Below are 13,982 nucleotides of genomic sequence, written 5' to 3'. Positions count from 1 at the left end.
GGAGGGAGGGAGGGAGGGAGGGAGGAAGGAAGGAAGGAAGAAAGAAAGAAAAGCTGGCAGGCTGGACAAGGGGGAGAAAGCGAATGTGGCAGAGGGTGAAGATGAGAGAGGCCAGCGTGGCCAGCTCACACCAGTTGGGTGTGTAGGTCGTGGTGTGAGATTCACCCTAGGGACCCACTCTGAGGATCCTGCTAGAACCTTTCAACCCTCGTGAGGTTCTGAGTACCAGAGAGAAACAGGCCCTACCTAGCAGAGCAGAGAGAGGTTTCCAGGGGCTCCAAGCCCGGGGCAGGCTGCTGGGGTGATGGACAACAGGAGGGAGGACAGAGGGGAGGGGGGCCCAAGACTCACCCCAGAACTGCACCAGGGGGACCAGCGCTGTGCCCAGGGACTCCATTCCTGGCCCACCAGGCCCCCTGTCCTGTCTGGTCCGCCCCCCCAACCCCCCTCCTATATGACAGACATCCTGCCACAATCTCCCCACACACACACGCCCACCACCACAGAGGCCGGACAGCAGATGGCCTGTAAACTAATGCTGCTCAGGGTTCTGCTTCCCAAAAGATTTTTTTTAATTTTTATTTATTTATGATAGGCACACAGTGAGAGAGAGAGAGGCAGAGACACAGGCAGAGGGAGAAGCAGGCTCCATGCACCGGGAGCCCGACGTGGGATTCGATCCCGGGTCTCCAGGATCGCGCCCTGGGCCAAAGGCAGGCGCCAAACCGCTGCGCCACCCAGGGATCCCCCAAGATTTTTTGTTTTTAATCTGAAGGGCAGTTTGTGTATGTGATTGGGATAATGCGTCCCACCCCAGCGAGTGGAAATCTTTCTGGGAGGTTCTATATAAACACACCTGAGCTGGGGTGGGAGGGGGCAGGTCGGAAGGTTAGGTGATGCAGGTGTGGGGCCCAGGAGCGGGCAGCAGAGGCCTGAGCTTGGATTGAAGACTGGGATCCCAGCTTCAATTATTTGGCCCCCAGTGGTTGAGCAGCTACCTTCGGCTCAGGGCATGACCCTGCGGTCCCGGGATCGAGTCCCACGTCGGGCTCCCCACAGGGAGCCTGCTTCTCCCTCTGCCTGTGTCTCTGCCTCTCTTGGTGTGTCTCTCATGAATAAATAAATTAAATCTTAAAAAAAAATGAAATTCAGAGTAGATTTTTGCTGACGGCTTCAGGTCTCATGACAGGTATGGGGGGTTCCCCTGTCCCCAGAGCCTGCAGAGAAGTTTGGGGGCCTAAGCCAGGGTATACATAGGCTCTGAATTTCTCCCAGCCCTGCATCTGTTACCCCGGGGCTGGGAGGAGATGACGGACTCTAGGTGTCACCCCAACCACGGTGCCAGGACCTCTTTTCTCACCCAGGAAGAAGGCCTATGGGCTCCCCAGCATCGTTCCCATCAACCACAGGATGGCCGGCCGGGCACTGAGCACACCCCAGCCCAGGGACACACAGCTTCCCCGCCTCCCCTGTCCAGGCCACCGCCTCCCTTGGACTTTCTCAAACTCCGCCCTTTCCCCACCCTCCGCCGAGAGGCAATGCTGAGGATCCTGGATAGATCCTGGATAGATCTGGCCGCAGGCTGGATCCTGGATAGATCTACCCCAGGCTGACAGGGAAGACCAAGCTGGGCACAGGCATTCAGAGCCCCGTGGATTCCGGTCGGGCAGCGAGGCGTCTGGAGGAGGAGACCTGAGAGGTTGTGCCTTGGGGAGAGAAAGGAGGCATCGGATGCCCGGCATCTGCTTGTGCAAAATGTAAATGCCAGGAGTAAACGCAAGGAGTGTGAGTGGTGAGGGGCCAGATCTCACGGGGGTGGGGTGGGGGTAGAGGGTGGAATTCCAGCCTTGGGAGCAGCCAAGGAACGGCAGGGGTGCAAGAGTGGAGGGGCTTGGGCACCACAACTAGGTTTGGGTTGGAGGCCGGGCGGCAGGGCCGGGGCTCGAACCCAGGCAACCTGCTTCTCAGCTCCGGGCTCTCGGCAGCTCACTCATCACTACCAGCCTCTCGGGGGGCGGCGGGGCGCGGAGACCCCGGCGCGGGACTACAATTCCCAGCATGCCGCGGGTGGCGCGCGTGCGCACTGCGGCCAGTGATGGAGCGCTGACGGGGGGCGCGGCGGCGGCGGCGAGGGCTCGGCGGGCCATTGGCTCGTGGTCGCGGCGAAGGCAGCTTGAGGACTCGGAGGGCGAGCGGGGCCCGCGGGCCGGGCCGGGCCGACCTGGGCTGCAGCCATGGAGGACCAGAGGGTAGGAGCGGGGCGGGGCGGGGCGGGCCCGGGGCGGGGGGGGCGCAAGGGGGAGGCGACCAGGTGATGCCGCAGCCCCCCCACCCCCGCCGCAGCTTTGCTGCCGAGGCCCCACCCCCGCCGCAACCACGCGGGGATCCAGCCCCTAATTCGGGACGCAGAACCCCCCCCCCCGGTTGCCCCGACCTCTCATCATCTTGGCCCGGGCCCTGGCGCATCCCCTCCATGCTCCCCACACGCGCCCAGTAACCCGGCGCCAGCCGCGACCCATCCCCCACTCCTTCCATCGGGACTGCGGACCAGGTGTCGGGACCCTGCCCCACCCTGCCCCGGAGGACGTCCCTCCAGCTCAGCAAGGTGTTCCCACCGATCCTGCACCCCCAGGAAAGGGACACGTCCGGGGCCTGGGTCAGGGTTGGGGCCCCAGCAGGATCCTCCCACGCGGCTTCCTTCTCTCCAGGCGTCCCCTCCCCCAGAGGTCCCTCCCCCACTCACTTACCTGGGCTCTCAGGCACCGGTTCCCCAGGTTCCTCCTTTCTTCTGGCCAATCCCTGTTCCCAAGGTATCCCCTTCCCCGCGTTAGCAACCCCCTTTTCTACAGGCATCATTTTGCTCTGGGGTTTTCTTTCCCCAAGGTAGCCCCTCACCCCAGATCATGCCCCGCCCTCAGTGTATAGGAACAAGGTCGAAGGCTTTGTGTTGAGGCAGCGCTGGCTCAGGCCCAGGGGCTGCCCCTTCCCCAGAGGCTCAGTCGTGCCCCCCCCCCCCCCCCGTAAAATGGGCATGCTTGCAGCAGGTATCTGCTAGGTGAGGGAAGGTAGGGCCAGAGCCTCGCCCAGGACCTGCCTCGTGGTGGGTGCCCGAGCTCACTGGGGCGCTGGCTTCCACATCTCCTGGATCCCCGGAAGGGAGAGCAGGGAACCCCAGGTGGGGGAGCTGGGCCCGGCCGAGGGGCTCACCGGCCCTGCCTCTGTACGTGCTTCCCGTGGGGCAGGAGGCGCTGCGGAAGATCATCACGACCCTGGCTGTGAAGAACGAAGAGATTCAGAGCTTCATCTACTCCCTCAAGCAGATGCTGCTGAACGTGGAGGTGAGGAAGGCACCTCCACAGAAGGGATGGAAGGCCGTGGGGAAGTCTTGGACAGGTGGGTGGAAGGGACAGTGGGAGGGGGCAGTGAGAGGGTTAGCCTGTTCCTGCTGATGCCCGTCAGACTTGGCCTGGGGACCGAGTCCAGGTCTCAGTTTCTCCATCCAAGTGAGCACGGGGTTTGGCCAATCCTGGCCCTTCTGACCACATGACATCTCTCCAAGGCAAACTCCACCAAGGTGCAGGAGGACCTGGAGGCAGAGTTCCAGTCCCTCTTCTCCCTCCTGGAGGAGCTGAAGGAGGGCATGCTCATGAAGATAAAGCAGGACCGCGCCAGCCGCACCTACGAGCTACAGGTGTGTGTGTGTGAGGGGCTCTCCCACACCCCCACCCAGCCATGATTCCCCACTGCACCCCTCAGACTCAGCAGAGCCCATCTGGCCTCAGCGTCTTCCTCCAAACCTGCTCCTCCCCCCACATCGCTCCTTGGAGATGCCTGCAAGTGTCTGCAGTGTCCAGAACCAGACACCCCAGTGCCATTGGCCTCATCTCCTCTTTTTCCTGGTCTCTTCTCTGCCCCCTCACTGGCTGTGATCCATCAGTCCCCACCCACCTGCTCTCCTTGATCTCTATTCCTACCACCCACCTCCACCGCCTCTTCCCTGTCCCCAGGGCCCCACCCCCGCATCTGGCTGCTCCTCCCCTCCAGTCCTCACCCAGGGCCTCCAGTTTCTCAGCCCTTCCCACTGGTCCCTGTATCTGGCAGCATCATCTCTTGCCAACCCCCCCACCCCCATGGCTCCTGTGGGATCTCAGATTCTAAATGCACCCTGGGGCTGCATCAAAACCTCCTGGACCACTTTCTAGCATCCCAGATTCCCATCCCAGGAGAATTGGGGGCCTCGAGGCTCAGGTGTGGCCCGGACATGTGAGTTTTTAAGAAAGGGATCCCCAGGTGATTCTGAAGTACTGCGGGGGTGGGGGGTGAGGCCCAATTTCCCTCCACCCTACCTCCCCCACTGGGAGTTGGAGAAAGGCCTGGTGTCCTGAATCCCAAAGGCAGTGGGGAGGCCCGGAGGGTTTGATGCAGTGGGGTGAGGTGTCTCTTCCTTTGGTGCCGTGCTACTCCCAGAACCAGCTGGCGGCCTGCACTCGGGCCCTGGAGAGCTCAGAGGAGCTTCTGGAGACAGCCAACCAGACCCTGCAGGCCACAGACAGCGAGGACTTCCCTCAGGTGGGCACCTCAGAAGCCAGACTAGTAGGGCCATGCGATAAAATACAGGACACCCAGTTAAATTTGCATTTTAGATCGACCACAAGTGATTTTTAAGTGTAAGTATTGCCCGTATGACATTTAATATAAATATGTCCCAAAGATCACATGAGACAAACTTACACTAAAAAATTAGTTGCGGTTGATCTGAAAGTTAAATTTAACAATGAATAATTTGTTTAGTATGAGTATATCCCATGCAGATGTTTAGTATAAGTATTTCCAGATGTTGCATGGAACATATTTGTACTAAAATATTTGTTAGGTATCTGAAATTCAAATATAACAAAGAATAATTTTTAAAAATATTTTATTTATGTATTTTGAGAGAGGAAGCAAGAGAGCAGGGGGAGGAGCAGAGGGAGAGGGACAAGCAGACTCCATGCTGAGCATCGAGCCAATGTGGGGCTCGATCCACAACCCCACAACGTGGGGCTCATATCATGACACGAGCTGAAACCAAGAGTTGGATGCTCAACTGACTGAGCCATCCAGGCGTCCCCAAAAGGGAATAGTTTTTTAGTATACTACATCCATGCAATATTTAGAGTGGGACATAGTTATACCAAAAAATCATATTGTTTATCTGAAATGCAGATTTAACTGGGCATCCTCTATTTGTATTTGCCAAACTGGCTAACTGGATATAATGGGCACTAGGCACTGGGGGTGGAGGTATGAGCCCATCTTTGCCCCCAATCCCACTGGGGCCCAGCCAAGTGTTTCTGCCCCAGTGGTGGGAGACTTTGGCCAGGGGCTACCACTCTGGGTCTCAGTCTTCCTGTCTGTATAGTGGCTTTCTGATTCAATCAAGAAAACTCTTTGAATTTTATTATGTTGCTTTTTCTAGGCTGCCAAGCAAATCAAAGATGGGTAAGATGCTGGGATCTGGTTCCCACCCCAGTGCCCCGCCCCTGGTGTGAAGGTGGGGATACCCAGGTGAGGGTCTCTACGCCCAGAGCTCTGGACCAGAAACAGGGGGAGTGGGTCTCCCACATACTTCAGAGAACAGAGCCTGGGCCCCCTTGAGATGCCTGCCAGCAGGCTGCCTCCACCTTTTCCCTGCAGTGTGACAATGGCCCCTGCCTTCCGGCTATCATTGAAGGCCAAGGTCAGCGACAACATGAGTCACCTCATGGTGGACTTTGCACAGGAGCGGAGGATGCTACAGGCACTCAAGTTCCTACCAGGTGAGAAGGGAACTTTGTTGGGGCCTGGAGTCTGGGGTACCCTGAAAAAGGCCCGAGTAAGCCTGGCATTGGAACTGACCCTGGGGGTGGAGCCCTGAGGACAACCTGCCCCTGTGGGTGGAGCCATGAAGAAGCCCGCCCCTGGTGGCCAAACCTGAGAGGCCCCACCCACAAGGGGTGGAGTCCCACGAAGGCCAGACCCGATCAGAGAATTCTGAAAATATTCTGCCTCTAACTGGTGGAATCCTGAGAAAGCCCATCCTGTTGTTGGGTGAACCCTGAGAAAGCTGTTCCCTATCACCCCACCCTGGTGAGACCCTGGGAAGCTCCTTCCCCAGGCCCCGGTATCCGGAGGGGCCCCGCCCCCAAGAAGGCCTGTAGTGCAGGTGGAGTTGCAGTTAGGGGCCCCTGCAGGCCCAGGACCCTGACCCCCCCCACCCCCTCTGTCCTGGACAGTGCCCGGCGCCCCTGTGATTGACCTGGCCGAGTCCCTGGTGGCAGACAACTGTGTGACGTTGGTGTGGCGCATGCCGGATGAGGACAGCAAGATTGACCACTACGTGCTGGAGTACCGGCGGACCAACTTCGAGGGCCCGCCCCGCCTCAAGGAGGAGCAGCCCTGGATGGTCATTGAGGGCATCCGGCAGACGGAGTTCACCCTGACGGGTAAGGACAGCTCAACCCTGCCACTGACACACACCCCAAGCCCGGGGCAGCTCAGCAGTTCCAGGATCCCCTTTCCCCTTTCAGCTGGGGGCCTGGCTGAACTGACTGGAGTAGCTGAAAGTAATAATAATGAAATTGATATTGATGATCGCTGCTGCACCGCTCGTGGAGGGCGTAGCTTGCTGCGTGCTGAACATTTTGCCCACAGGCAGTGCACGTGCTCATCTCATCATCAGCATTTTACAGACGAGGGAACGGGCCGGGGAGAGAAGGCCTTCTCCGTCCCCGTCTTACCTGTAGGATCCAGCGCTCGTTCATTTCAGCGTATTGAGCGCCTTCAGTATACCAGGCCCTGCCCTGGCACTAGTGAGCAAAGCGGATGAGAATCCCTCTGCTCGTGAAGCTGGCATCCTCCCAGGGTGTGGGGATTTCCTTGGCAGTTGTAAGAAAGCAGAAAGCATGGGGGATTCCCCAGCCGGTGGGGGAGGGTCTGAAGAAGGGTAAAATTGGGGGTCCCCAATGAGTTTCAGAATCCATTTTGAGCCAAGGGAAACCCTGGGGGGGGGGGGAGCCTCACTGACAAGATAACGATCACCATAGCTCTTGGGCTGTAATCAGCCAGTTCTTTATCTGTAATTAGCATACATGGTTAATAATGAGCATGCTAATTGCTGGGAAGAAAAGCTACCAGCCGGCAAGAGGACCCATTCTTTGCATAGACATCAGAATAAACATACCCCACTTTTCCCACAATATATGTATTTTTATTATGGCAAAATACATATAACACAAAATTTGCCATTTTCATCATTTTTAAGTGTCCAGTTTGGTAGTAGTAAGTATATTCATAATGTTGTAAAACTATTAAAACTGTCATACCGTCCTCGTAACTTTCCGTCCTGCAAAATGGAAACTCTGTCCCCCTTAAACGCTAGCTCCCCAGCCCCCGGCTCTCACCATCTACTCCCTGTCCCTGTGACTTTTACTGCTTCTGGTACCTAATATGAGCAGAATCCGACAGGATTTGCTCTTTTGTGTCTGGCTCACTTCACTGAGCTCAGTGTCCCCGAGGGACATCCCTGTTGTAGTGCAGGCCAGGACTTTCCTCCTTTTTCGGGCTGAATAATGTTCCTGGGTTTTCGCCACTTGCAGTGGCTTCTGGGACTGGAGTTCAATGTCAGATCCGAGGAACCGACATGAACACGTTGTGCAGTGTCGGTCCGCATTTTCCCAGTGATACATACCTTCACCCGCCTGTGCGTGGGTAATCGCCTACGCGGTTTTCTCCCGCATGCAAACTCATGTAACCGCCACCGCGATCAAGGTGGAAGCCTGCTGTATCACGGGCTTCCTGACGCATCGCCCCCTCGCCATGCCCTCTTGCCTTCTACAACATTCCTAGCAAGTGAATTCCGCAGGGTAGGACATTGAATCCATCCAAAGGTGTGTCGTACCGAGGATGTGGATGCGTACACTCATCTAGCTAACTCACCCATGGGGTTATTTGTCACCTACCTGCCATCTCCATGGCTTGGACAGTCAGGAGGGTTTGGGTTTAGTGTTTATAACTGACATGCTTCGACCAATCTCATCCTCATGTGAACCCTGCTTAGGATGGGGAACACGATGGCCGGTTTGCAGAATAGGAAACTGAGACCCACTGTGAGTCCAGACCATCCATAGTCAGATGGGTTCCAGGTTTCTGAAACAGAGTTCTGGTTGGTTCTGGGGGCAGTGGATGGTGTCACTGAGCAAAGTGCTGAACTCTCAGAGAAGGGGATCCAGAGAAGGGTGAGACAGTCTTGGGCACCAGGAGGAAGTGGCAGCCATCCTGAGGCCCGAAAGAGAAAGGGTGAGTGGAGAACAGCCTTCTAAGCAGAAGCACAGCCTGATCGAGGGCTCAGAGGCCAGAGCACTCTGAGCCTTTGTCTATGGAACCTGTTGAGTTTGCCACCTACATCTGTGGGGGGAAGTTAGAGGAGGAGTGGGGTCTTTACAAGGCAAGGGGAGCTATGGAAGGTTTTAGAACAGGGGGTGCTGAGTGCTCTTTGGATGATCAGAGAACGGGCATTCCATAGGGAACACTCAGGAGGAACCTGGACATGTGATCTGGGCTGTAGGTTAGGCTGGGTTCTCCTGTGGTTGAAGGGTATCTGAAGGGCAAGAAGGGGTCAGAGAGCAGAGGGAGATGAGTAAGGGCCCCAGATGGAGTCACCTTGACATTTAAGGGTGTCGAGGAGGGAGGAACCTGCAAAGAAGACCTGGGGAGAACAAACAGAGTGGGGCAGCCAGGAGATCGCAGTAACATGGCTGCCAAGGAAGGAGAATGTTCCAGAGGAAAGGAGTGGTCAGCCAGAAGGTCCTACAAGGTAGAAACTGACAAAGCCAGAGGAAGGAGAGGGAGCGAGGCAACCGAGAGGAGGTAAGGATATAGACAGCTGTCCAAAGAGGCTTAGCTTGAGGGGAAAGACAACAAAAGACACCTTGGTGATTTGATTGCTTTTTATTTTTATTTTTTAAAGATTTTATTTATTTATTCATGAGAGACAGAGAGAGGCAGACACAGGCAGAGGGAGAAGCAGGCTCCATGAAGGGATCCCGGGACCCCAGGATCACGCCCTGGGCTGAAGGCAGGTGTCAAACCGCTGAGCCACCCAGGTGTCCCTGCTTTTTATTTTTTAAGACTGGGAGAAACTCGGGATCCCTGGGTGGCTACAGCGGTTTGGCGCCTGCCTTTGGCCCAGGGTGCAGTCCTGGAGACCCGGGATCGAATCCCACGTCGGGCTTCTGGTGCATGGAGCCTGCTTCTCCCTCTGCCTGTGTCTCTGCCTCTCTCTCTCTCTCTCTATTATAAATAAATCAAAATTAAAAAAAAAAAAAGACTGGGAGAAACTAATACAGAAAGGAGGACAGAAGGGAGTAAGGGACATAGCCTAGAAGTAGGTGAAATCTTTAAATAACCCCACATGGAGCCAGGGTTCCAGCAAATGCCTTGCTCACTTTTGCTCCCTGCATTTGTTGGGTCTGGGGGCTGCGTTCTGAAGGAGGCTTGTCAAATGCGCTGATAAACTTTCCCAAGAGTAGCTTCCCCCTAGCTGGCCAGCCCAGAGAAGACAGAGACTCTGCTCCCTATAATACAAGCCCAGTGTCCCAGGGAAGGTTCTTATTGGCCAGTTTGGGTCACATGCTATTCCTGAACCAATTGCTGTTACTGCCTCCTAAAGCATCCTGATTGGCTGGTCCGGGTTGAAGGCGAGGCCAAGTAACCCACAGTCCCACGGTGAATGAGGTGGTTTCTCAGGGATAAGAGGCCATTTGCCAGGTGCTCCTTAGAATGAGGAGTGGCGGGATTGCCATGGGACACAGGGACCGTGGCCTATTGCTCCCTGCGTACACAACATTGAGATCCCTCTGTTGCTCCTAGGTCTCAAGTTTGACATGAAATACATGAACTTTCGTGTGAAAGCCTGTAACAAGGCAGTTGCAGGCGAGTTCTCCGAGTCGGTGACCCTGGAGACACCAGGTGACTGGCTCCCACCCCTACCCTGGCTGTGACTCCATAACCCCTCACCCTGGGGCCCCAGGTACTGGTGTGTAATGAATCTTATAATCAGGGTTCTGTGACCCTTTTTGCTCTGGCTGCCAGGAAGCTCAGAGCTTGGTCCACCATAGATTCGTCAGCCTGGCTGTCTAATATAAACCTGCTGTTGTTTTTTGCTTTTGCAGTTGATCCCATTTTTCCTGGATGGTTTTATACTCTTTCTCTTTCTCTCTCTCTCTTGCACACACACACACTCGTTCTCTCTTCTAAAAAAATAGATAAAGGTTCTTAGAGATGGGGATGGGATGTAACACCTCTGCGTGCCCTTCGAGGAAGTCCTTCTGCAGTCTAGCTTCCCTGTGGTCCTATTGCCCGGCTCCTTTCCTGCAGTTAAGCCCCAACAGAAGCCCAGAGCACAAGTGCTTTGGATAAGCCTGCAGACCTAAGGGACCTTGAGGCCACGAGCCCTCGGCCTTCACGGCCCCGACTGCAGGCTCTGCCCCTTCTGCTCTTGCCCATCTGTCTGTCTGTCTGGGTGTCTTGCTGCCTGTCCTCTCTGTATCTTCTGCCTCTGAGTCCGTCTGTCAATCCCTCTCCCTCCGTCTTTCTGTCTTAGGCCCTGTCGTCTGGTTTCTGTTCTCTGTCCCTGTCATGGTCTGTCTTGGTCACTGCCTGTCTCTCTGTGTCTCTGTGTCTCTCCGGGTTTCCCCATCTCTGTGACTCCCGCGTCTGCCCGGCCCCAGCGTTCATGTTCCGCCTGGATGCGTCCACATCTCACCAGAACCTGCGGGTGGACGATCTCTCCGTGGAGTGGGACGCCATGGGCGGGAAGGTGCAGGACATGAAGACTCGGGAGAAGGATGGCAAGGGGCGGACGGCGTCTCCTGTCAACTCTCCGGCCAGGTAGGACCCCCCCTCTGCCCCAGCCCAGCCGCCCTCCTGAGTGTCTGGGGGACAAGCGGGCTGGGCAGGGTGGCCTGTGTGGTCAAGGCTGGGGTGGAAGGAGGGACGCGGGGTGGAGGAGCTCAAAGAGTAAATGGAGGGAGAAGAGGTTTGGAACTGGTTTTTTTTGTTTTTGTTTTTGATTTTTTTTTTTTAAGATTTTATTTATTTATTCACAAGAGACACAGAGAGAGAGGCAGAGACATAGGCAGAGGGAGAAGCAGGCTCCCTGCGGGGAACCCGATGCGGGACTCGGGACTCGATCCCAGGACCCAGGGGTCACCCCTGAGCTGAAGGCAGATGCTCAACCGCTGAGCCACCAGGCGTCCCTATAACTGGGTTTTGACAGTCGAATCGTTTTCCAGATGAGGAAGGGCACGGGTGTGTTCTGATAGGCGGGGCCCAGTGCATGAACAGAACCAAATCCTGTGAAGGATTGATGGAGGGATCTCGGTGGCTGGGTGGACCAGGGAAACCCTCCTCTGGGGGCAGCGAGGGCTGAGCCAGCCTTCCCCTCCCTGCCGCTCACAGAGGTGTGCCATCCCCCAAGAGGATGCCCTCCGGTCGTGGGGGTCGGGATCGCTTCACAGCTGAGTCCTACACGGTGCTGGGTAAGGAGGGGCAAGGACAGGAGGACAGAGGGACACTCTGGGCAGGGCCCTGGTGGTGGGAGGTGGGCGAGAACTCCCCTGGCTGGGGAAACTGAGGTAGCCACCAACAAAGCTCTCTGGGAATGGTTCCAATAACCTGTTGCTGTGGTGCTGGGGGAGTGGGAGGACTGGGGCGTGTGGGCCTCCTGGGGTTGGAGAGAGCTTTTGGAGGCTCTGGCCTGCAGATCGGCCAGGGGCTGTCCTGGGGTTTGTGGAGTACCTGGAATTTGCAAAGTAGCTGGGAAGAACGGTTGCCAACACAGGTGATGGGTTTATGGATGAGCCAGAGAGAGTTGCCGGTGTGGGAGACAGCGAGCACTGGGGTGAAGGAGAGGCTGGGGCATGGGGAAGTCAATACGGACACTCGCACCTGGGAGGGGGCGGAGTTGGAGAGCAGCTGTGTTCTGGAGATGAGCTAAGGTCTGGGGAGAAGTTGAGGTTCTGTGGAGGACCCGGATTTTCTGGAAAGCATCTGGGATTGGCTAGAGGTGGGGTTCGGGGAGGAAGCAGGGCAAGGGGCGGTGGTAGTGGTGGTGGTGGTGGTGGTGGGGTTTGTAGAGGGAAGAGCCCAGCCTAGCTGCGATTGAGGGAGTAGCTGATGTCTGGGAGGGGCAGGCCCAGAGAAGACATGGGTGTGAGGGGCTAGCCCTGTGCCTGCAGAGGAGCTGACGCAGTAGATGGGCAAGGGCAGTGGGGTGAGAGGGGGCAGGAGCGTGCAGAGAAGCTGAAGCTCGGGAGTTGCTGGGTCAGGGAGTAGCTGAGCTGGCAAGAATCTAAATCTGGACTTGGGAGAATGTGCACTCAGGGGTTAGCTGAGATCCAGAGGGCATCTGAACCCTGGGAAGAGCTGAGACCCAGAAGACGTTGGCTTCCACCAGGAGCCAGGGGTCTGGGCACAATCTAGATTCACAAAGCAGTAGGAAAGAGGCCCAGAGTGCCAGGGAGTATCCGCACTCCGTAGGACATGAGGCCTGTGGGAATACTTGGAGTCGGCCAGGAGCAAGGGTCTGGGGATTGTCTAGCCTCTGGGATGAACTGAGGACTGGGGAGTATCTGAACATGGGGAAGAGTGGGAGACGTTTCTAAGGCCTGGAAGTATCTGGAAGGAGTAGCTTGGACTTGCAGAGAATCTGAAAAGATCAGTTGAGGCTTGAAGAGCATCTGGGCCGAGTATCTCGAGGAAGTGGATGCGGCCTGGGGACCACCTAGAAGGAGTAGCTAGGAACTGAGGAGTATCTGGAGGGAAGAGCTATGGTCTGAGGAGTATCTAGGTGACAATCCCTTTGTGGAAGGGCGTGTGGGACGCGAGTCCACCCGGTCCCCGCCGCCCACCTCACCCCACAGGGGACACACTCATCGACGGTGGGGAACATTACTGGGAGGTGCGCTATGAGCCAGACAGCAAGGCGTTCGGCGTGGGGGTGGCGTACCGCAGCCTGGGCCGCTTCGAGCAGCTGGGCAAGACGGCCGCGTCCTGGTGCCTGCACGTCAACAACTGGCTGCAGGTCAGCTTCACCGCCAAGCACGCCAACAAGGCCAAGGTGCTGGATGCCCCCGTGCCCGACTGTCTGGGCGTGCACTGCGACTTCCACCAAGGTGACCCCCGAGCCCTAGTCGGCATCCCTTGCCACCTCCCTGGGTCGGCTCTCTGCCGCAGACGCCTCTCATCAGGCCCCTCTGTCCCTCTGTCTCCACCCCAGGCCTCCTGTCCTTCTACAACGCCCGTACCAAACAGCTGCTGCACACCTTCAAGGCCAAGTTCACACAGCCCCTGCTGCCTGCTTTCACAGTGAGAGCCCTTTGGTGGCGGCGGGGTTGGGAGGGCTGGGGTGGGGGGGCCCTGGCTTTGCTCCTGAGCCCCCACGCTCCCCTCACTGGTCCGCAGGTGTGGTGTGGCAGCTTCCAGGTGACGACAGGCCTACAGGTTCCCAGCTCTGTGCGCTGCCTGCAGAAGCGGGGCAGTGCCACGAGCAGCTCCAACACCAGCCTCACTTAGGCCACTGGACTACCCCCGCCCTGTCCGGCTGATTTTGGGGAGGCCCTTCCCACCCCCAGGCCTTGGTTGTTTCAGCCGGCACCCTCTTCTCATTTGCTGCTTGGAGCCTTAACTCCTGATTGGGGGGGGTCACCAATGGGGAGTGGGCACCAGGGCAGGCCCTCGTCCCCTACCTCACCTCCTAATAAAGGTCAATCACTGGCCAGGCCGTGCTGATGGTTCTTTGGGGCTGGGTGGCACTGACTGTGCCCCGAACCTCTCTGGACCTCCACTTTCCTGGCTGTAAAATGGGCCTTTCTTGTAGGGTCAGGTGGTAGGTTTTGCTGAATGGGGCCTGCTGTGGGAGGACATCTGACAGTCCCTCGCTGCCCCCTCCCCACCCCAAGCCA

At 57.1% G+C, this 13,982-nt stretch overlaps 1 protein-coding gene across 4 annotated transcripts; it reads left to right on the top strand.

Annotated features, from left to right (window-relative positions):
• The first annotated feature begins 1,894 nt into the window (after window positions 1-1,894).
• Window positions 1,895-13,882, top strand: FSD1 (fibronectin type III and SPRY domain containing 1). Of its 4 annotated transcripts, none has more exons than XM_055344620.1 (13): window positions 1,895-2,249; window positions 3,243-3,338; window positions 3,560-3,691; window positions 4,468-4,569; window positions 5,459-5,481; window positions 5,677-5,798; window positions 6,255-6,464; window positions 9,889-9,987; window positions 10,749-10,908; window positions 11,479-11,558; window positions 12,942-13,193; window positions 13,298-13,386; window positions 13,483-13,882. In XM_055344620.1, the coding sequence occupies exons 1-13, from the start codon at window positions 2,235-2,237 to the stop codon at window positions 13,591-13,593; spliced, it is 1,491 nt and encodes a 496-aa protein (XP_055200595.1). In that variant the 5' UTR covers window positions 1,895-2,234; the 3' UTR covers window positions 13,594-13,882. The 4 variants fall into 4 exon arrangements, with proteins under 4 accessions (XP_055200595.1, XP_055200598.1, XP_055200596.1 ...); XM_055344623.1 differs by having other exon boundaries at window positions 12,942-13,102; window positions 13,483-13,507; XM_055344621.1 differs by lacking the exons at window positions 1,895-2,249; window positions 3,243-3,338 and having other exon boundaries at window positions 3,565-4,263.
• The last annotated feature ends 100 nt before the right edge of the window (window positions 13,883-13,982 follow it).

This window comes from Nyctereutes procyonoides, unplaced genomic scaffold (assembly GCF_905146905.1).
Source record: "Nyctereutes procyonoides isolate TBG_1078 unplaced genomic scaffold, NYPRO_anot_genome, whole genome shotgun sequence".
Classification (NCBI taxonomy): domain Eukaryota; kingdom Metazoa; phylum Chordata; class Mammalia; order Carnivora; family Canidae; genus Nyctereutes; species Nyctereutes procyonoides.
Note: the sequence above shows the minus strand (reverse complement) of the source record. Positions and strands in the feature narration are given on the sequence as shown.

Coding starts and splice junctions, on each gene's coding strand:
- FSD1 (XM_055344620.1), top strand. Junction 3,339..3,559: donor AGATGCTGCTGAACGTGGAG/GTGAGGAAGGCA, acceptor CATCTCTCCAAG/GCAAACTCCACCAAGGTGCA. Junction 9,988..10,748: donor GGTGACCCTGGAGACACCAG/GTGACTGGCTCC, acceptor GCCCGGCCCCAG/CGTTCATGTTCCGCCTGGAT.